Source organism: Dioscorea cayenensis, chromosome 9, assembly GCF_009730915.1.
Source record: "Dioscorea cayenensis subsp. rotundata cultivar TDr96_F1 chromosome 9, TDr96_F1_v2_PseudoChromosome.rev07_lg8_w22 25.fasta, whole genome shotgun sequence".
Lineage (NCBI taxonomy): Eukaryota > Viridiplantae > Streptophyta > Magnoliopsida > Dioscoreales > Dioscoreaceae > Dioscorea > Dioscorea cayenensis.
In genome coordinates, this window is record NC_052479.1 from 2,904,362 (window position 1) to 2,930,121 (window position 25,760).

At 32.2% G+C, this 25,760-nt stretch overlaps 2 protein-coding genes across 2 annotated transcripts; one reads left to right on the forward strand and one right to left on the reverse strand.

The window, feature by feature from the left end:
• The first annotated feature begins 17,679 nt into the window (after positions 1–17,679).
• On the forward strand, positions 17,680–21,933 carry LOC120269393 (bifunctional bis(5'-adenosyl)-triphosphatase/adenylylsulfatase FHIT). Its single transcript, XM_039276730.1, has 4 exons — positions 17,680–17,974; positions 19,277–19,423; positions 21,422–21,520; positions 21,609–21,933. The coding sequence occupies exons 1-4, from the start codon at positions 17,726–17,728 to the stop codon at positions 21,723–21,725; spliced, it is 612 nt and encodes a 203-aa protein (XP_039132664.1). The 5' UTR covers positions 17,680–17,725; the 3' UTR covers positions 21,726–21,933.
• Positions 21,934–21,998: 65 nt separating this feature from the next.
• LOC120269392 (protein LURP-one-related 5-like) lies at positions 21,999–22,930 on the reverse strand. The gene is made up of 2 exons (XM_039276729.1): positions 22,638–22,930; positions 21,999–22,552 (listed from the first exon to the last, which is right to left on the reverse strand). Exons 1-2 carry the CDS (start codon positions 22,890–22,892, stop codon positions 22,139–22,141), a joined length of 669 nt encoding a protein of 222 aa, XP_039132663.1. The 5' UTR covers positions 22,893–22,930; the 3' UTR covers positions 21,999–22,138.
• Positions 22,931–25,760: the final 2,830 nt, after the last annotated feature.

Here is a 25,760-nt window from a genome sequence, read left to right on the forward strand (position 1 = left end):
GCTATATGTCTGTCTAGTAGCAGTCAGGGAATGGTTTATAAGTGGGTGCATAAAACTTATTGGCCTTGATGAATGCTTTCTGAAGTGAGTTGTTAAAGGGCAGATCTTGGTGGTTGTGGAGAAAAATGGCAATAACTAGATGTATCCTGTAGCTTGGGCAGTTTTGGATAAAGAGACAACAGAAACTTGGCCATGGTTTATTGAGCTATTAAGTGCTAATCTTAACATTGGGGATGGACTAGGATGGTCTCTTATAAGTGACATACAAAAGGTTTGTGCAACATTGATTTAATTATTTTCCTTTGAGTAAAAATGGCTTGTAATTTAATCATTTTTTTTTATTTTTTACTGGGACTAATACATGTAGTGAATAATTTGTTACCACTCAATGAGCATAGGATGTGTGCAAGACACATCTATGCAAGATGGGAAAAAATCTATCCAAGGAAGGACTTGCATATTCAATTTTGGAGTATTGCAAGATCTACAAGTGAACTCGAACTGAAGAAACAAATTCATAAAATGAAAGACTTGAAAGAAGGAGCTAAAGCTATGGAGGAATTATTGGATAGATGGCCAATTTCAGGTTGGCATAGTGCATTCTTCTCAAATTTAATCAAATGTGATGTTATTGATAATAATATGTGTGAAACATTTAATGGAGCAATATTAGAATCTAGAATTCAAGCCAATAATCACAATGCTTGAATATTTTAGATAGTATGTAATGACTAGGATTGTTGTGAAAAAGCAGTTTACATTGAAGTGGAAAAATTCTTGTAGGCCTAACATTCTTGCTAGGATTGAAAAAGAAAGAAAAAAAAACTTCCAGGTGGAAGGTAGAGTGGAATGGGGGTGCAAGCCATGAGGTTTTTGAGATGACTTGGTGCAATAAGTATGGGAATGATATGTAGTAATGTTAGCATGGCAAAGTTGCTCATGCGGAAAATTGAATAAAAGTGGAATTCCATGTGAACATGCATTGGCTGTTATTTCATTTAATGGGGCAGATCCAGTGGATTTTGTGGTAGAATGGTTTAAAAAAGAAACATATGTGAGAGCATATAGTTCCATTGTTAATCCAGTAAAGGGCAGAGAATTTCAGCTAGTTAGTGATGAAGGCCCTTTGCAGCCACCTGTAGTGAAGAAAATGCCTAGGAGACCTATGAAGAAGAGGAGGAGAGAGCCACTGGAGGGGAAACATGGCAGTAAAACAAAAAATTCTAGGCATGGTAGAGTTTTTAAATGTATAATACGCCATGAGGAAGGGCAAAACAAGTTAAGATGTCCAAGAAAAGATAACAATATAAGTTTTTTTATTACTGATGTCATCAAAATTCTTTCTTTCATAATTTTTTTTACCTAGGGACATGGGAAGGGATTGAGGGGGGATTGTATGCCCCTCAACCCCCTTTATGCTCATCCCTCTCATTTTGGGGGGATTGAGTATGCCTGGGTAAGCTAATGACATTTATACCCTCTATAAATTACAAAATGACATGCTATATATTATGTATTCCTCTCTCCCACTTACATGCTATATATTATGGTTTGTATTTATTTTTGAAATATTAGATTTATTAAAATTTTGGTGATTTAAAAATAATTAAATTTGGACATTTGATTATTTTAATTAACAATAATTAAATTGTATTTGTCAATTAAGATACATTATTTAATTAAAATATTCAAGGGTACAAAAGTAATTTTACTAAAATTTTCCCTATACCCTTTCATATTCCTATCCCCATTCTCTTCAACCAAACATTACTTTTATTCCCATCCCCAATCCCTTTTCCCTATTTCTATCCCCATCCCCTTCCCCATCCCCATCCCCATATTCCCATTCCCTCTAACCAAACGGGCCCTAAAAATAATTCCAGTTTGTGTTAATTAGGTAAGATATGATACAATGTCTAATAATTCTAAGGGTCTCACCTTGGTGGAGTAATTGTTAGGAGGGACAACCCACAATTTGCTGCATTCATCACTGCTGAAAAGTTAAATGTAGTGGTTACTCCCTGTTCTAATATAAATTACCATAGCATTTTCCTTTTTTATTTATACTAATGTATAATATGTTTGTTGTTGATAATTAGGCACTAAAGAGCAAGGAAAATGTTGCAAACCATACCAAAGATGGAGATCAAAGTGAGCAAACCTCTATAGGTTTTGAAGATGGAGCTTTCCCAACACAGGATAGTATGACATATGCTACAACTCAAGAAAAAACTTGATACTAAAGCAAATTACTAGTTTGATGCTCTTTGTTAGTGATTCTTTTTTTTTTTTCTGGTGTTTGGTGTACTTCAGTTGATCAGATGATTTGTAATGCATCCAACACTGGAATATTTTTGTGATCACATCTTATTGTGGAAAAAATTTTGGGTCTCTCTGTTTTTTTTTACACAAACTGTATAATTTTTTAAATTTCATTCCATCAATAAAATTTGGTATTTACTAAATTAGATTATTGTTAATCAAGCTTGTATTGTAGCTTAGCATAAATTTGTTATTAATTTAGGAAATTTGCGCATACAAAATTTCTATTGATTTAATACAGAATCACAGATTCAACCCAACTATAATTTCAAATCATACAATGCTTACATCACATATTTATTGATCAAACCACATAATTACATATTCAAGTTACATAATTACATTTCTAATCACATTAGCTTGAGAAGAAAAAAAAAACCCCAACACAAAATACAACCAAAAGCAAACAAAAAAAAAATAATAAAGAATTCCTATTTGTCAAACAAGACTAATTTCGTGGTCATGTAGTAGTTGTCGACAGTTTGGCAAAGCTTGGAGTGCATAATGGCTGAATAACGAGGTGTGCTACAAAAATGAAAAAGTGTGGAAAAGAGATGTCGAGGTCAGGATCGAAAACTAGATGAGGGATGTCATGCCAGAAAACTCAAGAAGCACCACCAACAACTTAATAGAAGGGAGGGATGATGGCCGGAATTAAGAAGTACCACTAATGGACTGAAGGTTAGGGTTGGCCGGCAGGAGAAGGACGATGGACGAAGTTGAGGTGTCGAAAGTGAGATAGAGATTAGGGCTGGAGGTTTGACGTGTTGGAGAAGATGGAGAAGAGGGAAAAAGAAAGTAGCTTCAGGATTGATGGGTTCACGGGCTTTGTGTTGATGTGACAGTTTTTTTTCAAATTAATATTTTAATATTTGGCAATATTTTATTACATGGATCACCACATAATCGCCATGTTAGCATCAATAAAACGGAGATGCTAATGGTCATCAGTTGTTGGACTGGATTGTCCCAATCAAATTTATAAAGGGATGTAATTGGGGCATTTTATAATAAAAGGACAAAAAGAGCCACATAAGTAAATATAGGGACTAAATAGGGGATTATTCAAAAAATTATCTTCCCAAACCAAATGCAAACATGTTCATTGTTGGAAGCCGGTTTGAATTGACTTTTTTTTTATAGAAAAAAATGGAGAAGCACTAATTTTATAATATATATATACACATATATTTGAGGCAATTTGAATCTGTGTGGACCAAAATGCCCTTAAAATTGTTAGGGTACAACGAATACTTTTATGATAATTTATTTAAAGAAAAGTACTTGCCCCACAAAGTTTATAAAAGTTTTTTTTTTTGGTATAATACGCTAGTTGGTCCTTCTACTTTCCTCTCTCTTCTTTTTTGGTCCCTCTACTCAGAAATACTTCTGACTAGTTCCTCTGCTTTTGAAAATGTGCCAACTTAGTTAAAAATGCTCCCAACTAGTCCCTCTACTTTTAGAAATGTGCCCACTTAAAAGTAGAGAGACTGGTTGGGAGCAATTTTAACAAAGTGGGCACATTTTCAAAAGTAAAGGGACTAGTCGGGAGTATTTCTAAGTAGAGAGAGCCAAAGAGAATAAAAAGAAAAGTACCGGACTATTTTGGTGATTATACCAAGCTTTTTTTGAACATATTTTCAACAACCAATCCAAACAAGCCTTGAAACTCCCACAGATCCAGTGAGAAAAAGCCTTTCAAGAAAAATTAGTGGGGGCCTATTGGGGGTCCATATGCTCAAGGCCTGTTAAGAAAGCCCACATCTATGTTCTCAAACTTTGCAAAAGAGAACTGGATTAAATCTATGAGTATGCCCAATTTTTTTCATAAATAATTGCATAATTATAACAAATTTATTATGAAAATTATTAATGAAATATTTTCTTTAGCTATTATACCATAATTCAAAATTTATCTACACTATGTTATTTTATATTATTTTATCTAGTTTTATTGAAGAAGACAAATCTATTTATGCTGGAGTTATTTATTTATTTGTTTATTGAATGTAATATTTTAAATATTAATAAAAATATTGATAAATTGGAGAAGAGAAGCTCATGGGTAAAGCCACTTTAGGTCTCTCAATTTTAAAGGCCTCATCATTAATTTTAAGACCTTAAATTTTTTTTTCTAATCCCATCATTATAATTATAGTAATTATTATATTAAAATAAATTAAGGTCTTAATTTTTTAATTTAATAATGAATCAATTTCATATCATCCCTCCACTAACTTATTAAAATCAAAATCAAGGAGATCAAATTAAGTTTTTTTTATTATTATAAAACTTGATCAATTGCATATTTTCTCTCACCTAACCTTTTGAATTCCTATTTTTCCTACAAATAATCTTCTTTATTAGCTTAGTTCAAAAACACTGCACATCTTTGTCTAATACCACACTCAGTGGCGACGCCGGGGTGTGGCCAGGAGGGACATCCGCCACACCCTCTGTCGGAAAAAAAAACCTGTGTAGAGTCACGAGTGGTAGCAGCAGCATATGCATGGCAGTCACAAGGATACTCTACATCCTACCAACTTATAGAAATTATTTCCTTTCATTAAAAAAGGAAGAAGAAATATAACCGCCAAACTGTAGGGTCCTTTCCCAATACTCCACACCAAACCCATACCTTCTTCGCAGACCCCAATGGCATCCATGCCACGTGCCAAAGCAGAGGCAAGTTGGACTTCAGCCTTCAAGACTGAGAAGTTAGTTCAATGCATAGCAAACCCATCTATTCTTTTTGGAGAAAACAAGTGTACCCGAAAAGACACTAATTTCCACTTTAGCCAAATGAAGTTAAAGTAAGAGCTGGTCACATTCCAAGGTTCCTTTTTCTCATACAACACACAGAAGCATTGAAAGTAGAAGGCACTCAAAGAAGATATCTTGCCGTCTTATTCACGCCGTGAGAGCACCTCCGGAGTTGGAGTATTCCATTGGTTAGGAAAAATTAGTTGTTATTCATGTACTTGTCTATAATAATGAAGTTTTTTTTTAATTAATTTGACTTTTTTGTTATTGAATGGATCAATTAACTTTTGATATGTTATTTATGTATTTATGTTTCATGTTTGTATGTCAGATTTTTTGTTGACCGGTCGGAATATTTATTCGGCGGCTGAAATTTTTTTTTCCGTCAATTTTTGCCCCACCCTCTGACGAGTCCTGGCACCGCCACTGACCACACTAATGTTGATTTTTATTATTAAAAATGAATTCTTCTTTTTCCAAGACTAATCTCACATTCATTTTTTCAATTATAAATTAAAATTTTAATTTCTTTATATTATCAATCTTTTTGGTTTTTTTTTTCTTAAGCTTTTTCTTTTTTTTTTTAAATTGAAAAAATATGCATCGATTACAAGTGATATTGAGTCCCCATCATATGTCTTTTTCAAGTAAATATGAATCTAGAAAATGCAAAACTCTATTTAAGAAAGAGAAGAATTGAAATTTTAACATCTTAAAAGAAAATTTTATTAATTTTTAACAAGAAAAAAAAAACTAGTTAGAAAATATAATAGAATATTGATTGAATGAATAGGTAATTTATTTGAGTCAGATGATATTCAATACAAGAAGAAGAGACTTGTTAGTTCCTCCGGTGTATTTTGTGGGTATTAAGTAGCACTTAAGCACTCATAGAAGTCTCACACAAACCAATAAAGAAAAAGCACACAAACAAACACAAGGAGACACACAACGTTGGTAACCCAGTTCGGCGTCCACTCGCCTACGTCTGGGGGGCCAAGCCCGGAGATAAACAATCCACTAAAAGAGATAAAAATAGATGAGTACAAACACTTGTCACTCACACTCTCAACAATAAAGATCACTACCCTCTCTAGATTGTTTGGTGCTCACACACTCTCCTCAAAGAGTCACTCAAGAGTCACACTTACAATCTACGAGCAAGGTAACTTATATAGACGCCTCAATGTCCCAAATATAGCACATACCTCTTTTAGAATCTCCGCGGCTACTAATTTAAAAACCTGCCAAAATTAGCTGTTGCAACTCCTGTTGTAACATAAGTTGCAACATGGCCCTGACTACTGACTTGACTGAGTTCTGGTTACGTTGCGGACGACCTCAAGACCCATCAACCTCCCGGTCATGCTTAGTCCGAGTCGATGCAGCCAAATCTCCCGATCCCGACTGCCTGCAACTAGCCTACCTCCTCAGTTCCTCATCACGCAGTCTCCTCGCAAGGGGCGCACGTCCTTATGCGTCTTCCATGAAACTTGCCAAACTTAGTCTTCAATTCACCTAAATTTGGTCTTCAAAGATTCTCCAAACTTGATTTTCAATTCACCCAAGTTTGGTCCTCAAATCTTGCCGTTAATAGACTTTAATGATTCTCATCAAGGATTCTTCAAATCATATCTCCTTCATTCACACCATGAATAAATCTTTCTTTAATTAAGCTCCACCATATTTAGTCTTCAATCAAATCATCTAAATATGGTCTTGATATGATCTTGTCTTCAAAATGTAATGCATTGCCAAAAATAACTCCACCAAGATCTTTAAGATAGATTCACCATGATCTTCAAGATATTTGGCTCCATATTAGAGACTTACTAAAAATAGCTCCATCAAGATCTTCAAGATGTTTGCCTTGCACTCCAAGTCTCCTTGCCATGTCACCATGCTTGCCACATCATCAATTATGCTTTGTCACCTTGGTTGCCACGTCACTTGGTCTAGGTGTCAAATCATGCCAATAAATAGTGCGGTTGCACTAATAAGACTGTTAAAACTCTAACGTAGATACTCCTCTAATGAATTAAATGGTTGCATTTCTACGGATATCTATGACATGGACTAATACTTATATAAGAGATTTACTAATTGAGAATGGGCTAAATAAAATTATTCATGTAAATTTTTCAAAAAAAATAAATTCTCAACATATCCATATTACGTTCAGACATTGGCAATCAGAGAAATGCATAAAAGGCTATAATTAGTTTATCGTAAAGACTTGGATGATTTTATATGGGTATTTATTAAAAAAATAATTAATAAAATTTAATTTTTATTAAATAAATTAGAGATCCCATTTTGAAATTTTGCATTGGGACCTTCACCTTGAGCCGTCTTTGATCGAAATGGATTTGTTTTGAGAAACCAGGGGAAACATTTTTAAAATATAATAAATCAAAAAAAAAAAAAAACTATTATCTTTAATGTAGAAGAAAAGGAGGGAAAAATAACATCAGATGGTGGCTTGCACCCAATGCAATGTATCCAAGACTATTTTAAAATATATTTTATGAAAAAATTCAAACAAATAATTATTTTTTAGTTTAAAATATTTAATAATTCCTATATATATATATACTAGAAATATTTGTTAAAAAAACAAAAAAAAAAACCTCCAAAGACATTTGGAAGTATTTTTCTTATTGTTGAGGATGGTATTCTTGTTCTTTCTTTTTGTTTTTACTCCCTATTACTCTGTCGGTGTTGATTTAATCTAATAATACAAATCGTTTTTTTTTTTAAATCCCTTAATAAAAAAACACAAATTCCAATATTATTAGATAAATTAAATAAAACAAATACAAATAATAATAATAATAATTATATATATAGATAAAAAACAATGAAGCCAAAATTAAAATAAAAATACAATATATAAAAAAACATTAAAATATATAAAATCATGTTTATGTATATATAGTATGAAAAATAATAAAAAACGATTAAAACAAAATTAAAAAACAAAAAGACAAGTATATAATATAATGTTAGATATATATATATATATATATATACATATATATATATATATATATGTATTGACCCACTCAACTAAATTAAAAACACCCAATTTATATATTATTCTTGCAAGCTATGTTGTGGTAATTTGATGATTTCCATGTTTTAGGCCTGTAATTTGTAGTTCACTATGGCATCTGACTCTACAACAGAGCAATGTCAAATGGTGCCATCAGGATTATTGACTGTCATCAAGTTTGACATTTTATCAGGACGTGATATGGTCTTCATTTATGTTGGAGTAAAACAATGCTTTTGTGATGCATTAACACTTCTCCTTTTGATAAAATCCTATGTTGCTTAACTTGTGTTCTTAACTTCTTGATCTGTACTTATCTGTCATAATTGTTGCAGGAGAAGTTCAGCAGTACTACAACTATTATTGAAACTTCTGATTTAATTGATGCTAAATTGGGCGTGCCTAATGCATCAAATCAATGTGCAAATTGTGAATCCGGCAGCATTAGAGACTCTGATGGTGAGTCCTTATAATATGACTAGCACTACTTTCTACTTTGTCTTTGGATTTACATAATATTATCAAATTTGTATTAACTTCAATTTAAAACATTATCTTAAATGTTAATCAATTATGCCTTGAACCTAATTTAATCAATACAACGCAAGCAAAACATTGAATATTTGTTAAGTAAACTCATAGGCTACCCATTAAGCTTTCAGCAAGAGAGGATTTTCATATTCAAAATCAATAACACTTTCTACCCATAAGTAAAGTAATTAGATATTTTTAGCAACTCGACCAGAGAATAAGAAGGAACTCCAATTTCTTCAACTACTTCACGAATGATACCATCAAACATCTCCTGAGAAACCTTCCCATTTATTACTTCAGAATTTTCAACTTGATGGACTGAAATTCCAACTCCTAGTGGCTGCAAAGAAGAAACAGCTCCAAGTTAACAAACCAATACAAATAATCTTCTTTGAGATGAGAAACGCATTAAAAATATATCATATTATACTACTAAAATAGTCATGTATGCTACTGTCCTCTCTTAAGGTTCGTCTCTAGATACTTACAAATTCGGAAGGTTTAATAAGAAGAAACAACTCCAATATCTAAACAATTTCCAGAAATTTTGTCAAACCATGAATTTTTTTTTTTTTAAATGCACATCATAACATAAGATAACAAAACAAAACTTCAGCAACTTACAAATAAGACAAAACAAGACCATAAATGTTGGTACATATCATGCCACGGAAACCAGGATAGGACGCATAATATTTCAGAAAAAAGTTTAAATAGCTTGGAGTAAACTTATAATCTCATAAACTAATGTAAAAAATATTATTTTTATACATAAAAGTGAATAATGTAGTTGTACTTGAGTGGTTAGTGGGTCTAGTCATAAAACATATGATTTTTTAACCCACCAAGTTCAAATCCTCTTTTGGTGCATGTGTTTTTTTTTCACATTTTATTTTTTAATTTAAAAATTACTAGGATTTCAAAATTTTAATAAAAATTTATAAAAATTAAAAAAAATTATATAAAAATTTTAGTAATTAAAAAAAAAAAAGTTGAAATTGATCCTGAGACATAGCAAATATATTATAATATATATACACATATATTTTTTAAAAATACAAACTTGAGATGCATTATTTATTAGCTGAATTTTTGAAAATCTTATATATTTATTATAGATAATAACAAAAATTTAAATTATACTCTATGTGTTTTTAATGTGTATTCAAAATTTTGTTATATTAATACATTAGTCTTCATTTAAAATAATTATTTTGTTGTATAATTATTTTTTTATTTTTTATTTTTTTATGTTTTGCTTTTAGGCTTCATCACCCTTACATCGAGTCCTAGTTCTGTCACTGTCTGTCAGACCCAAATGAAGACAGACAGAGGACTCTTGGTCAACACCATTACCCATGTGCAAGATACTGGCTCCATACTGAAAAGTAGCAAATAAAATTACAACATAATTTTTTTTAAATAGAACGAGTGTAATGGTAGCCATTAGAGGAATTGGATCCTGTAACTAAACGGATAGGCTCCATTCGAATAGCCTCCACACTGCAAGTCCTCCCACTATCAGGTTTACAGCAACGTCTCCTCCGCAACTCAGCTCTATACACTTGGTCATTCATCAGCTTCCTTTTTTTTAAACTCTGTCCTGAAGGTTTGGTAAAGTCTTTAGCATTCTTACCATTAAGAAAAGTATTAATCAATGATTCTAACCAGTTAATAGCCCTCTCAATCTTTTCGAATCACTCCTCAAACTAGTCTAACTGATCCTGCCTTCCCCTTGCCATCAAGAGTGTACCTTCTTGTCCTGTAGTGGTTTGCCTAGTGACCAAATATATACGACAAATTAAATAAAAATACAATAATTGTTGGAGAAGCTAAGTTTATAAAAACATAAAAATGAGGAGAAGATACTTCCATTCCTAATTGTTCAAGTAACTGCTGTTTAGTTTCATTCATTACAGAGGAGCTGTTTCTCTCATTATAAGCACGTGAGGAGCACACGATTTTACAACTTATGCCAGCTCAGCCTTTGGTTAAGTCTAATGCCAAATTCTATGTTGCCAACTCAGCAAATCAGTTATAACTGATTTGCTGAGTCAGCTAATTAGTTACAACCGTTTTCTTATAGCCTTGTTCTACTGTTTGAGCATATATATATATATATATATATAAGGCTCATCTTCTCTGTAAAATTTCAGATCAATGAAATCAATCCTTTTCCTCTAAATTATGCTCTTCTTCTTCGATTCTTGATTGCTGATCAAATCTTTGGAGTGTTTTTGTACTTTCATTGAAGCATGATTATGGCAAGGTTGGGAGTTTTGATCCTCAGTTGCAGCAGAGTTTGAGCTGGATTGCAGTGCTGTGTTTTTCCTCAAATCCATGAAGTTTTTCAACAATAATTGAAATAATATAACTAATAAAATAAAAATACCATATAAATACTATATGTAAAAAATTAATATGCAGACCATTTGACACAATTATATATGTATTAAAAATTATTGTTAGCTATTCGTAAATAAGTACCATTGCTATAAATAATACCTTAAAAAAACATTTAATAAGAAACAAAATATCAGCTGGACATTCTCTAAAAATTAAAAAAAAAATTAAAATATATATTCAATCCCAACTCTAACTATATTATGAAAAAGGTTCTTTTTAAAATCGAAACATGATTTCAAGATTCTGATCACCCTAACTATCAAATATGAGTGAAAAAAAAAATTAGATGTTAATAAAAAAAAAAAATTTAAAGGCCAAAGTTGAAACTTGCTTTTCTTTCCTATACTCTCCTGGACCCTGGTGAATGCAAACCTGAGTTATGACTTGGAGACGGATGAAAAAAGTTGGAGACGGATGAGAAGGACGAATATGACCTGCTCCACCAGCCCGTTCTTATAGAAAAAACTCAGTAAACTCCTTTGGTTCTCGCTACGTAGATGTCTGCAAGGGGAGCTTAACTTTTCACCATTTTGGAAAACTTCTTCTGTAAGTCAAAAAATTTAACTTCGAAAAAATGCCTCGAGTTTCTCGATTCGAAAAGCTAGAGGATTAAAAACTATCCGGGAATCCTGACAGTCAGATAATTCGGTCAATCTGGATTTAGTATGAGTGATATTTCTGCAGCTATTACTGAAAGATAGTTTAATTTCATAATATCAAGTCCAAATTTACATTTACACACTTAGTTTATTTTTTAATATTATTGAAGTTTTTTGAAACTTTCAATTTTGGATATTCTTTCATTTTTATTTTTAAATTATTATTTTGGGTTAAAGTTTTCTCCACAAATGTAGTTTTGGAATTATATTATTTGACAATAAATTTATGTGGATAGATTATTATCAGACATATATATGGTTTTTAAAATAACTTTTGTTTAAAACCAATAAGATATTTTGGTAATTTCACAGTGCTTTTGAAATTATTACATGCACAAATTACAATATACCAGTATTTCTTTTGAAATTGTTTGTTTTCCCCAAAACCTTTGATTTCGGTTGGTTTTTTTTCCAAGCTATACATGTAGATAATGGTTTAATTGGTTAGGATAATTTGTGCAAGTTTTAACCTACACCGTTGCAAGAAGGTCAATGGTTTTACTCAATGTTTGTGTGGTATATAATCAGATGAATCTTTTAACAGTTTTAAAATTGATTTCATCCATGGATACAATTATTATTGAAGGTTTTTTAAAGATGTTTTGACTACTAAACACACACACTAGTGGTAAGCTTTTTTGTGGTTTTAAAATTAACTACAATAGTTTTATGATTATGTGTTGGTGTTGATAGGTTTACAGCTTGGCAAATAAATTCAAGAGTGAAAGCATCACTTTCAATGGAAGGATTAGCGAAGGATCGACTAGAACATTTTGATGAGCAATTGGAACGGTTTAAAGGTGTCGTTAGCCGATTAGAATATGTGATGAATGTATTTTTGGATGGGATAAAAAGAAACAACTGTAACAATTGTATTTGTGCAAACCAAAACATTCATGAAGTGGTGGATTCAAGATCGTCAGGACCATCAACACTACTAGAGGTTCGAATATCTGGACAAATGCCAAAAAAAAAAAAAGGAAGACGATGAGAGCTAAAGTATGGAGGGCTGAGATGCATAAACGATTTTACCGCAAATCTTATTTTGGATTTAGGAAGTATTTTCTTTAGTTGTTATTATGCAAAAATGTGTGAGAAACGGTTTTTGTATTATATAATCTAAAATATAGAAGTTAAATATTATGTAATTTTATTTAAACAGTTAACTACAAATTGTTAACTGTGGAATATATGTAATTTTATTTAAACAGTTAACTACAAATATTATGTAATTTTATTTAAACAGTTAACTACAAATATTATGGAATATAACAGTCAACTACAAATTGTTGAAAGAGGTGACCTCCTCTTAGCAAAGTATTATCATTAACATTTCTTTGTTGAATTAGGTAAGGATAATATTCTCTCATGGTCAAATATTTTCTTGATAATTTATTTCGTATTGGAGACTCTTCATAAAGTATGTTTAGATGAAAACAATCTTCACCATATGGGAAAAGCAACGGATATTGAAGTGGCATAAATAAAGGGTGCAAATCACGGATCCTTTTCATACCTTCTTCTTGATGCTCTATTATAATATCTCTGCCATGATCACTAATTCCAATATCACAAACAATTAGAGCAGCAATTTCATGACTTGTTGGTGCAGAATAATTGTGCTCTTTAGGATTTCGATTTGCAAGCAATTTTATTTTTATTGGTAATTCTTTACATTGTTTTTGCATCTCTCTTGCAGTGCAAAAAATTTGGACAATTTTATTATGCTGATCTAACATGTTTTTAATCCACATACAATGTCACTATCGACTCCTTCAATCTCATTATTGCTTTGGAAGCATGATGTTCAATAATTTAATTCAACATCGGATTCAATCATATAAACCTGTGAAAATTTAGGCATTTGATTGTCCATTGGAAGTAAAGATCCCATTGTATGATAATTTTATCCTGAAAGCTTGAATTCATAAGGCCCCGTATGATTAATGCTACTATCAACTATGGCACCCAATGAAGTAAATTGGAAAATTGAATTGTATATCCAAATTCGTTCTTTAAATTGTGAACATCTTGATCAACAATGGCCATCAAATAACTCTCTTAAAAAGGATGGCATAGGTTTATTAGGTGAGAGATGAATAAGCCCTTATTTGCAACACATATTAAATCTAGGAATAGAAATCGATTTAGAAATGTCAATTGATTCATCATACCACATAAATATGCTACAAAAAGAGCATTTAAATTCCGGGCTACCAAAATATGAAGTTTGAAAGCATGCTCCTGTCAGAAACATGTAAATTATAAAAAATCAAGCATATTTTAGATGAGAATAATATTTTAAATAGTTATGAGAAGCCTTACTTTTATGTTGATTGTTTGTAACTGCGACCCATTCATTTAGGTGCCATTGATTGGAAGGAAAACTCATATTAGAATTGTGTGGATCATTATGAGTAACATTCCTTATTATCTCAAATCCTGAATGTCCAAAGACGTAATAAAGTGGGCTTCTTGACTTGATGGGACTTAGTCATTGTAAAGTGTGATAAAAGGATCCTTCATAATAAAATTAGAATAACAAAATTACCAACATAAAATGAAAACAGATAATAAAATTATAATTTGAATCTAACTATGCAAACAAAATTAAAAATTAATATAGCAAAGAGGAAATAATTTTATATAAATTTAAAAAACATGGATCATGAATCAAAATAATATAATCACATATGATTAACAAATTAAAAATACACAAATGTATTCCAACAAAGTCACGCAAATACCATCAATAAAACAATATAATATAAGTTAGAAACACACATAGACACATGGGGTATGAATAGAGTAAAACTATGATTTTATTATTGTGGAATTTTTTTAAAAAAATTCACACAAATCACAAAAAAATAGAATACAATACAACATCATTTGTTCAAATTATGTAAATAGTGTAATAAAAAAAATACCATGTAAAATAATATATTTTTGGTATATGTATTTTATAATTGTCAATTTAGGGGGAAAATATGTAATTTAGTATTTTTTTTATTATTTTCAAATATTTGTGTATTATATATTTTGATCATTTGTTCTAATTATGCACAAAGTATAATAAAATACATTACAATATAATACAACATAAAATAATATTTTTTTGTATATGGATTGTATAATTGATAATTTTTTTAAAAATATTACCCAATTTAATTTTTTTTATTTTTTAAAATCTATTCAATTATTTGTGTGCATTTGCAATTAACATTAACAATTCATATTAGTAAGTAATTCTTAAAAAAACACACACACACAATCTAATAGTTTAGCATTTAAAAAGAATATATTGAATAATTGATATATTTGAAATCAATGCATAGTAGGTGAATATATAAAAAAAAAATAGGCAAATAATGATAATTATTAAAATTGTCACATACCAATTTATGATGGATCGAAAGTTTAATATAAAGAATTTGAGAACCTGCAAAATTCAGAAATTATATAGAACGGCTTAATCTTTATTTGTATACATAACAATTATTATTTTAAAATATTATATATATAATATATGTATATATATATATATATTATAAAAGGGCTCTAAAAGTTGATTAAATAGATAAAGAAAAAGAGTGTACAACTGCGAAAAAATACAAATAGAAAAGAGAAAGAGAAAGATAACATAAAGATTTAAAAAAAAAAGTCATTATCGGTAATAGTCTCTATAAATCAATGAGTATGGGTGTATTTGAGTTGAGCCGTTCGTGAACAGCTCAGTGTTCGGCTTGATAAGGGCTCATTTGTGTTCAGCTAATATTGTAAACGAACCAAGCTTGAACATCATTTTCAAACTCGATTAATAAACAAGCCAAGCTTGAGCAGCTGAAAGCTGGGCTTGTTTTGGCTAGCGAACACAGTTCACAAACACAGTTCGCAACAAACTCGTTTATAAGCTTGGTTGTGAGCTCGTATATATATATATATATATATATAAGTATATTAAGGTGTATATGTGACTATGTCATTATCAATTTGAGTCACATATAGGGCTCTAAACAACTATTTGAAGGCTCAGCTTGTGAAAAGCTCGGATCAGCTAGTTCATTAAGTTAAATGAGCTCGTAAGATAAACGAGCCAAGCTTGAACACCACCAAGCTCGGCTTATCAAATCTTGTGAACAACTAGTTTATTGTATAATTAAAAACTCATTTATAGTATCATTTACAATTTTATTTGTAACAATCATTAATATAATCATTTATAATGTCATGAACAAGCTTATTTACCAGATCGTTAATAATATTACAAAAAAAAAATATTTATAGATAGTTACATCACAATGCTTATTTTGTTATTATTGTAATAATTTGTTAACTTATTTAATGAAGATTTTAACAAGCTTGAACTCAAACCTAAAAAATTCCACAAACAAGCTTAAATTATTTTTTTACTAAAATGATACTCAAACTCAAATCGAGTTAAGCCACACTTGATAATGATTCATTAAATAAGCTTTAAATGATACTATACTAAATCAAAAAAATAGAAAATTAAAAAAAAAAAACGAAGCCTTAATCAAGCTAACGAGCCAAGTCTAAGTTTCGAATTTTCTTAACAAGTTGAGCTCCAACATGAAGCTCGAAATAAGCTCGATTAGAGCTCGAGCTCGGTTAAAATAGTAATGAGTCAAGCTTGAACATGAAAAATGAAGCTCGAAGAAAGCTCGGCTTGAGCTCGAGCTCGATTAAATAGTAACGAGCCAAGCTTAAACAAGGCAAAGCTTAGCTCAGCTCAGCTCGTTTATAGCCCTACCAATGAGCAAGGTTAATGCCACGGAAGAACAAAGATAGATCATGGTGTTTAGTACCTTGGTGAACTAAAGCATCAGCCACTCAATTCTAGTCTCTCTGAATGAATTGTACTCAAGGAAAGTAGTTATTTGATCAGCCTGATTGTATCCATCATTACCAAGTGGTTTCATCACAGACATGATTTATAACCTGTATAGCATCAGCACAATCTAAAAACAAAAATGTAAGATTATGTTATGTTAATCAAATTGGCCCAATGGAGTCCAAGCAAAAGAGCTTAAGTCTCAGCTTTCAGAATGGATGATGCCTTGATTCCAGAGTAACCTGCCAACATAAGAGTTTTAGCATTGGTGATAATAATGAACCCAGCACCACCTACATCAGAACCAAGAATTGACCAGAAATTTGCCAATGTGGAAGGTAGAGGCAGAGTGACATTCATCAACTTGTGCAAGGATCTTGAAATACTACCAAAAATAGGTTGAACCCCTGAGAACACCAAGGTACATTTAGATTTTCATATATGCCAAAACGGCAACCGTAATAATAGAAGCCATCCTCTTCTTAGAGTCAAAGTGGTGGAAGGTCAACCAACAAGGCTCAAAGAAGCCTTCATCAATATGAATTGTGGAGCAAGTCAATGATAAACTCAAATGGTGCCAAACCCAATTAGTTTTTAAGCACTCTAGAAACAAATGAGGAATTGTCTTTGGGTGCTGACCACAAAAGCACAACAGGAGGTAGACCCATTTTAAGGATATACAAAAATTCAGTAGTAGACATCCTATCATGAAAAACTTAGCTTGAGGAGGGATTGGGAGCTTCCAAAGGTTGGTCTACCCAATCAGTGACATCATCTGAATGATAGTGCATAGAAAAAGAATAGACAGAGGTACACAAGGAGGCTCTTTGTATTTCTTCAATGATAATTGTTAACAATACACAAATATAAAATTCAAAAAAAAAAATAATTTTGATTTATTTAAGTAATTTATTATTTTGTGATTAATATCTATGCCAGTTTCTTTGTTTAATAAATCATTTTATAATAATTCAATTGGTAATTTTAGAAAAAACAAAAAACAAAATTGCATCTCCACCATTGGTTTGATATCAACACGGATCTCGAGGTATATTAGCTTAAAATTCTCCGCGGAGCAGCATAAGGCACCTCGTCCTCTCTTCGTCAACGAAGTGATCGAGCTCCTCTCGAATGCTAAGCTTTGCTCGCTCGCTACTCCTCCTTCAGCTGCCCAACAACTCAGCGCTCGTTGCGCTCGCGCTTGATCGGCGCTTCCGGTGCGCGCGTAGCTTCTTGCACCGTCCCTTGTGCGCCAGAGCGGAGATGGAGCCGGAGCCGGAGACGTATAAGTTTGGGCCGTACAAGATCAGCGGCAGCGAGGTCTTCTTCCGCACCGAGCTTTCCTTTGCCTTTGTCAACCTCCGCCCTGTCGTTCCTGGTAAAATCTCGCTTAGAAAAGAAAGAATCATGCTTTTTTTAAAAAAAAATTGTGCTTGATTGGTGGATGCATTTTCTTGGGTTTGTTCTTCTAGTTATTGAAAAATCTTTGATTTAATTTCAGAATTATGAAAATTTTTGTTGTTGATTGTGCCATATTTGAATTTTTTTGGGGCAATTGAGAACCTGAAGCGAAAGAAAAGAGAATATTGTTTTAAAAGTTAGGTTATTTGGCATTGCTTGAATCTGTTAACAATGAAATGGAGCATGAAAAAATTTGATTTTTGTTGAAATTGTTGAGTATATGGTAAAAGTGTGTGAATTGGCAGAGTGGTTAGTGTAAATCGTTGGGCATTTGAACAAAAAAACAAAAAACCCCAAATTTGGTTACGTAGGGTAAACGGTTTTGTTTTTTGCTTCCTTACTATTTTTTCCAATTTTTAAATCTTTGATTTATGAGTTTTGTTACTTTTCTTTTGTACAAGTGTAAAATTTAGATTTTGTATTCAATTCGGAAAGTTTTGTTGTATCTGATATTTTCTCATACCATTGTCAAAGTCATTTCTAGTTGATTATCCTTTGTATCTTTTTACATATTTCATTTTCCTCATATTTGGATATTAAATTATGAATTCATGTTTAGGTAAGTGTCATTTCTATGTCAAGGAAGAAATTTACTTCAGATTGATGCATTGAACATTGATTCTCTTGAAAATCATAGGATAACCATTCCAGATTTACGCATTATTGTTCTGAAAGTTTTGTTAAATTTAAAATTTTAATGTCCTTTTTTTTCTCTGCTTTCCCTTTAGTACGTCCATTCTAATTATGTTCTTGAACGTTGCAGGTCATATCCTTTTGTGTGGACGAACATATTCATCGTCTTATGATCAAATTATATGATGAGAAATATGATATCTGCTTCAGTTGTGCATGTGTACCTATGTTTAGTAACCAGAACATCAGTTTGGTGGGATCTTTTTTTAATTACAGGAGCTTGATTATTAAATCCTCAAATACATTAAATTTTATGACTACGTGAAAAGTGATGGTAGCATGCATCTATTTTGGGAGAAAACTGACAAACTCATAGGAGGATGGATCTCATATCTTCACATATCTGCCAACAGAGCGCTTGTCTTGTATGTTTTGAATGATCATATGTACCAAATAGTCTATTTGGAGATGTGTTGGTAAGGTAGCATGCCTCCTAAATAGCTTTATCAGAATCTCATTCCTGTCAGTATGTGCTGTTGTGCTTGTAATGCAATTTCATTGAATTATTGAAGACCTTAACATTATGCACATGTGCTTGTGTGTCCAAGGCGTGAAGTGAAGCGCTTTGTGGATCTTACCGCTGACGAGACTATTGACTTATGGCTTACTGCAAAGAAAATTGGTGACCAGCTGGAGAGCTATCACAGGGCATCCTCACTGACATTTACTATCCAGGTAAACTATATAGGATTTGATTGCTCTGACATCTAGTTTCATTGGATTAGTGTCTATAATCTTCATATTCTTCTTCTTGTTGATACATGCATTATTATTGTGTAGCTTGTTTTTAAGTCAAATTACTATATAATCCATTATTTGTTATCCCTATCACATCTTCTTCTTCTTCTTCTTTTTTAATATCAATATGGATAGACCAACCTAATTAAATATAAACCACACAAAAGTAGCTAATATTTACAAGTCGTTGTTGATATTTGATAACCAATGGAGAAACATGAACAGCATGTAAACTCTTTGGAGGCCTTTGTTTTGGTTTCCATAAGTGGTCTTTGAATTAGGAATTCTCATTTCTATTCTCTTATTTTGCTGATTTGACTTAGGCCACCCAAAAAAAAAAAAAGGGTTGACACCTCACTTTATGGTTTATGGTGGGCCAGACCCAAACAATTATTCATATGGGCCTTGTCCCGCTGACTCCCTCTTTCAGGCCTACCACAGGTGTAAGCTAAAGCCAAATTGATTTGTGTTTGGGATGGAGTGAGGTCCTTTTTGATCATATACCTTACGTAACTATTGAACCAATATATGGTTTATTTGATCCATTTCATGCCAAACATCATGAATAAAGAAATTTATTTGAAATTCATCAAAATTAATCCAATACCCCACTTTGGTGGTTGCCACCTGACAATAGTAAATTGTCACGCCATTACTTTTTGATTTTCTTTCCATTTCCAATACCCAAACACATCGTTTGTGTCCATTCAACTCCTACTGCTTGGTTATAAAATAAATAATAAATAAACTTCTGATTTTAGTGTGTCAATCTCAAATCGCCAAGGTTTAATATGATTGAAACTCTAGGGTTCAGGGAACTGTAGTACAAAGCATATCAAATTATCCTAGATGAAGGAATCATTCGTTATTTAGGTGTAATCTTGTAATGCTTAAAATATCTGGATTGCTAATTTTATTGTCAACATGCAACTATCTTGTGAACTACTATTAGTTTATGCTTTCATTCAATTTTTCAATGAACTTCTCGAATAAAACCAATTGTTTTTCATCCAAGTTACGTCTTACAATGAAATATGGACTTTCATGATATGAATTCATAAATGGAACAGCTAAGCGGTGGCATATGATCCCAATTCTTAGCCGACCTTGTTTTGGTCTTCTCTATAAATTCTTAGGTGAAAGAGACCCTTGGTAGTGCCGTCCTGGTCTCAGAAATAAGGAATAAACAACATATAATGCTCTATTTATTGCTGGATCATCTCTGTCATTTTAGCACATTTTGCTACATTGTATTGGTGCAAATTTCTCAAACCATTACAGGACAAAGGTTTCTAAACTGGCAACCTATCACATCCTATTGTTAGAATCTGATTCTGTGACATCATGGCTAGTTGCTTTAGTAAATTGGGCAATGTTTTTAGTGCTTTGTGAAACTTTCACCAATTTCCTATAGAAATTGTACATAGGCATTTGTTACTTTTACATTGCCTTTCGGTAATAGGCCTTGTAAGCATGCTAGGCAAATCGAGTGCTTTGAGTATACATTTGCAAATCTTGTTTTTCTTTTCCTTAAAAAAATAATATACAAAGACTTCCAAACACACTTGCAATAAAGTTGGTGGATGTTTTTTTGACTTTGCTAATGTTTTCCACCACTAGAATTTGATTGATAAAAAGCTTATACAGTTTAACTGTAATGTTTGTTTTTCTTTTGTCCATATTCTTAATTATTTCACCGATGGGTATCTTTCAGATGCTAAATATTTGTGATTGTTATAGGTTCTGTCATTTAGTGTATTAAACCGGTATATTTCTATTATATATTAAAAAAAAATCTTGTTTTGAGGGAATAAAGTTGCATGCTAAGTTATCTTCACCATCCCACAATTTGAAAACTTCGGCTAGTGGAGCATAAGTGCCTCGGATTATGTTGGATATTTTTCTTGTTTTAACTCTTTTTCTTTGGCATCTCAGGATGGACCCCAAGCAGGCCAGACAGTTCCACATGTGCATATTCATATTCTTCCAAGGAAAACTGGCGACTTTGAGAATAATGATGAAATTTATGATGCTGTGAGTGCATGCAATTTGTCAACCATTCCTGTTTGTTCATTTGGTCAGTTTGTTCTGATTCCTTGACCTTTGACTGGCCCATTAACAGATTGACAAAGAGGAGAAGGAGCTAAAGAAAAAGCTTGACCTCGATGAGGAGCGGAAAGACAGAACTGCCGATGAAATGGCCCGTGAGGCTGATAACTATCGAGTCCTCTTCTCGTAAAATTTAAATTGAACAGATCAAGCCTCATTCTTGGATAGATTCACTGTCCTTCATCAATTGACATGGTGTATCACTTATTAACTTGTTATGATCCTCTGTTTCGAGACATAATTTGTATCAAACTTCCAGTGAATGCTTGAATTTATTTGGTTCATGTAACTTTTACTGATGTGTTTCATCTCTCAATAACAAGTAGCATTTCTGAATAGATATTGAGATGTTTGTGTTGCCCACAAACAGAGCAGTGATATATCTTGAAAATTATCTTTGTTATTGTCCGAATAGATCTTGAGATGTTTGTGTTGAAATTATAGCACAGGATATTGCCCACAGAGTAGTGATATATTTACAAAACTATCTTTGTTATTGGCTCAGTTAAATATACATTCAATGTTGATGGAAACATCAACAGATCAATGGACTGCATTGCTAGAACACAAAATGGGACTGAATGGTTTTTGACAAATCCTGTCCAAGACAACCATGAAAGCCATGATCAGCTCACAATCTGCTCCTTGCTCGACTGTCAGACTAAAAACATCGTCACTCAGGATCGTTGAGCTGTTTGCCTTCTTCCGTGATATCTTCGCCAGCACCTCGCCGGAGCTTCCCCGAATCTTGCAGTTTCTTCTCCAGAAACAGCCCTCTATGCGATAATCTGGCTTCGGCGAAAGATGTCCCCCTGAACTCACCATAAACACATCTGTTTCGTCGCTGCTCTGAAGCACTGATCTCTTCCTCATTGAGAAAACATGCCTTTTTGATCCTGCTCTCAATCCTTCTTTTTCTTCTTTGAATCCATTCCACTGATCATGCATGCTGAATATCTGCAACAAATCAAACACTCAATGCTGAGTTGCAAATAATTAACGTCAATCTTGTTCATATTCTCTATTCTTTAGTAATCATTACCTGTGGTCGGAGAGCGAAAAGGACGGCACCAGCACCGTCCATGAGCACGAGTTCACCGGCGAGACGTTTGTGTCTTCTCGAGTAGTTATCTACTCTGAAAGCTAGTCCTCCATTGCTATCATACACTGAGAAACCATCTGTGCCTTGAAATGCCATGCTCGACTTCTTCCACACTGTCCATGAGCTTACGCGGTGGCTTCGCACCACTGGCTTTTCGTCGTCTATTCTGTTCTCCGCTGGATAAATTCTACCCATTCTTTAGAGAAACAATAGAAAAAAGAAACCAGATTGAAAGAGAGGCCTTTGAGGTGATGGAGAAGACAAGGAAAGGAAGAGGTTGATATTTATAAGTACTTACGTCTTGGAATATATTCATGAAGCATTATTAATATTATATTTGTTTTATTAAGGGTTATAAGCATGGCTTTGTGAATGGGAGTTACGTAAGACTAGTTGCTTTATGATGTGCCATTGTCTCTTAATCTCTTCAATCAAAGATTCTTCTTCTTGTGTTTCTATCTGGCCGAAAGGGTATAAAACCATGCTCTTTGGTTGCTGCTTTTATTATTATATTTTTTTTTTTATATTAACATAATTATAATAACATGCATGTCTTTGTTTCTTTCTTCCTTTCTATTTTTACTTATTGCATTTTGGAGAAGAACAAATATGAGAAAATAAAGTGAGACCTAAGTACAAGAAAACCATTAGAAGTGGTGGTTTGTTTTTTGGGTCAACTTACTCATTCTCTATCTTGTGCATGAGTTTTGCTTTCCACGTAGAGCACACGTTCAAGCTAGTCATCAAGGTTAAATATGGATATAAAATTTCAATGAATGTTTTCCTCAGTAGGAAAACTAGTAAAGGTTTCATTTTTAACAAGTAATTAATCTTTTTCTTGTAAAAATTGTTTGCTTAATACAATGGAATATTGTATAATTAATTACATGCATGAATGTATACATGTATATACAAAGAAGCTAAAGAAGGGCTTGTTTGTAGGATGTACAAGAAAGTGCATGATGGTTGTGCCATGCTTGGTGGGTTTTGATGATGGGTATTGGGTAGTGATGAGTGCATAAGCACAAGTTGCTATATAGTTGTTTGGACTTTGGAGCCTTAGAAACATTATTTCATATATTTATATATATCTTTATATATGAAACCAATACTTTAGCATAAAGTGCTCCTTCAAGGGTGTATATGTGAACAAAATTTTGTTGTTGATATTTGCATATATACACCTATCAGCATGACAATATACGCAAATGATTATATATTATATAGGGGTATGCATGTCATTATCTGATTATATATGGATGCATAAAAAATATATATATATATAAAAATTGCATATAATATATATATACACACAGACACCGTAAGGAACAAATTTACTTATATAACCTTAATTATAGTGGGATTAGAATGAGAAAGTGGAGATAAAACCAGTAATTAATGCTGATGTTTGGGTGAAACTAGAGCTAGTGGGTTGGTCAATCAGCTCAATTATCCACATTTTGGGTCTAAATTTATCAAATAATATTTATTTTGTTAGAGTAAAAAAGAAATATTTATGATCAAGAGTGGCATCTACACAAACCTTTCTTAAATAATTAATTAGAGATCACTTTAATGGAAGTCATGCCACTTGACTTAAATTAAACTTCATATTGGTTTGATTAGGATTGCTAATGATAATTCAATAAGGTTTTGGAGGAATTTTCTTAATTCCTTCCTTTTTTTATGGGGCATTAGATAATGGAGCTCCAATTAATTAGTTAGTGTTAAACAAGTCAGATTAACTTTCTTAATGAAGGATTAGAGTGGAGAATTAATGTTTTTATTGTGGAAATCTAGCTAGGTTTTACACATTCCTTGACTTTAATAAGACCTAAATGGATATATATTGATTATAAATAGAATGATGTTTAATTGTGCTTACTTATAATTATATAATTTATTATATGTTAAGTTTGAAAATGACCATGCATGAAATCATCTTTGCACAAAGTGTTAAGTGTGATGTTAAGTTAAAAATTAAAGCAATTCCACAAAGGATAAGGATGAGAAAATTCTAAGTTAACTAGTCCTGTAACTAGTGTTCCTTCATTACATGTGGTTCTACAAAACCAATCATTCCTGGCCCATGGTTTAAGACTAAGATTAAATCTATAGGCAAAGCTCATTTTAGTGGTGGTATATTAGTTTGTTCTTATCCCTTATCATATAGTGCTAGTTAAGCTTTTCATTTGACTAATATTTTATTGTTTTCAAGTAATATATATTGTATATGTTTGAATTTATATATTAACCAATAAATGAACTAACTAGCACTAGGCCAAACATGTGAGCATTTGGAAGCACTTATGTCATGTTCTACAATGAAGTGTGATCAAGAATTAAAGCATGCACTATACCATCATGTTACCACTTTTGTCTTGCATCCTAACTTAATATATGTAATTAATTTGATTAAGTTTTTAGTTTAGCTTTTTCTAAAAAAAAATTATAGAAACATATCAAATGACAGAAGATTAGGTGAATGCTTGGTATTAATCTATGTTTGTTGAGATGACAGAGTTCAAGCAAACCTTTTTTTCTTTTATTGATAATCAATACATTCATCATTATCTCATGCATACGCAACTTTTTTTTTTCTACACGTGGCCCCATTAGGGATTGTCAAGGGACAAATAAGTACTATTGTGCACCAGTAACAGTGGTTTAAATAACGACCACTTAGAAATTTATTAATCAGGTCAAATGTCATATAAGGCGATGAAAGTCCTGTTTAGGGGTGTAAATGAGCCAAACTACTAGTGAGCTACTCGAGATCGGCTTGGTCAATGCTCGAATTTGATTCAATTTTTCACGAGTCGAGGCGAGCTCGAGCTGCTCGTTTATGTTGACGAGCCGAGCTCGAGCCCAAAAATACTCAGTTTGTGAGGCTCGCGAGCCTAAACGAGCTTTTATATATAAAATATTAAATTATTTATATATAAATTACAAAATTACATAATTATATAAACTATATAAAATTACAAAAATACTTATGTATACAAGCTAATCGAGCTTAAACGAGCCGAGCTCGAGCTATTTGAGCTTTTCAGCGAACTGAGC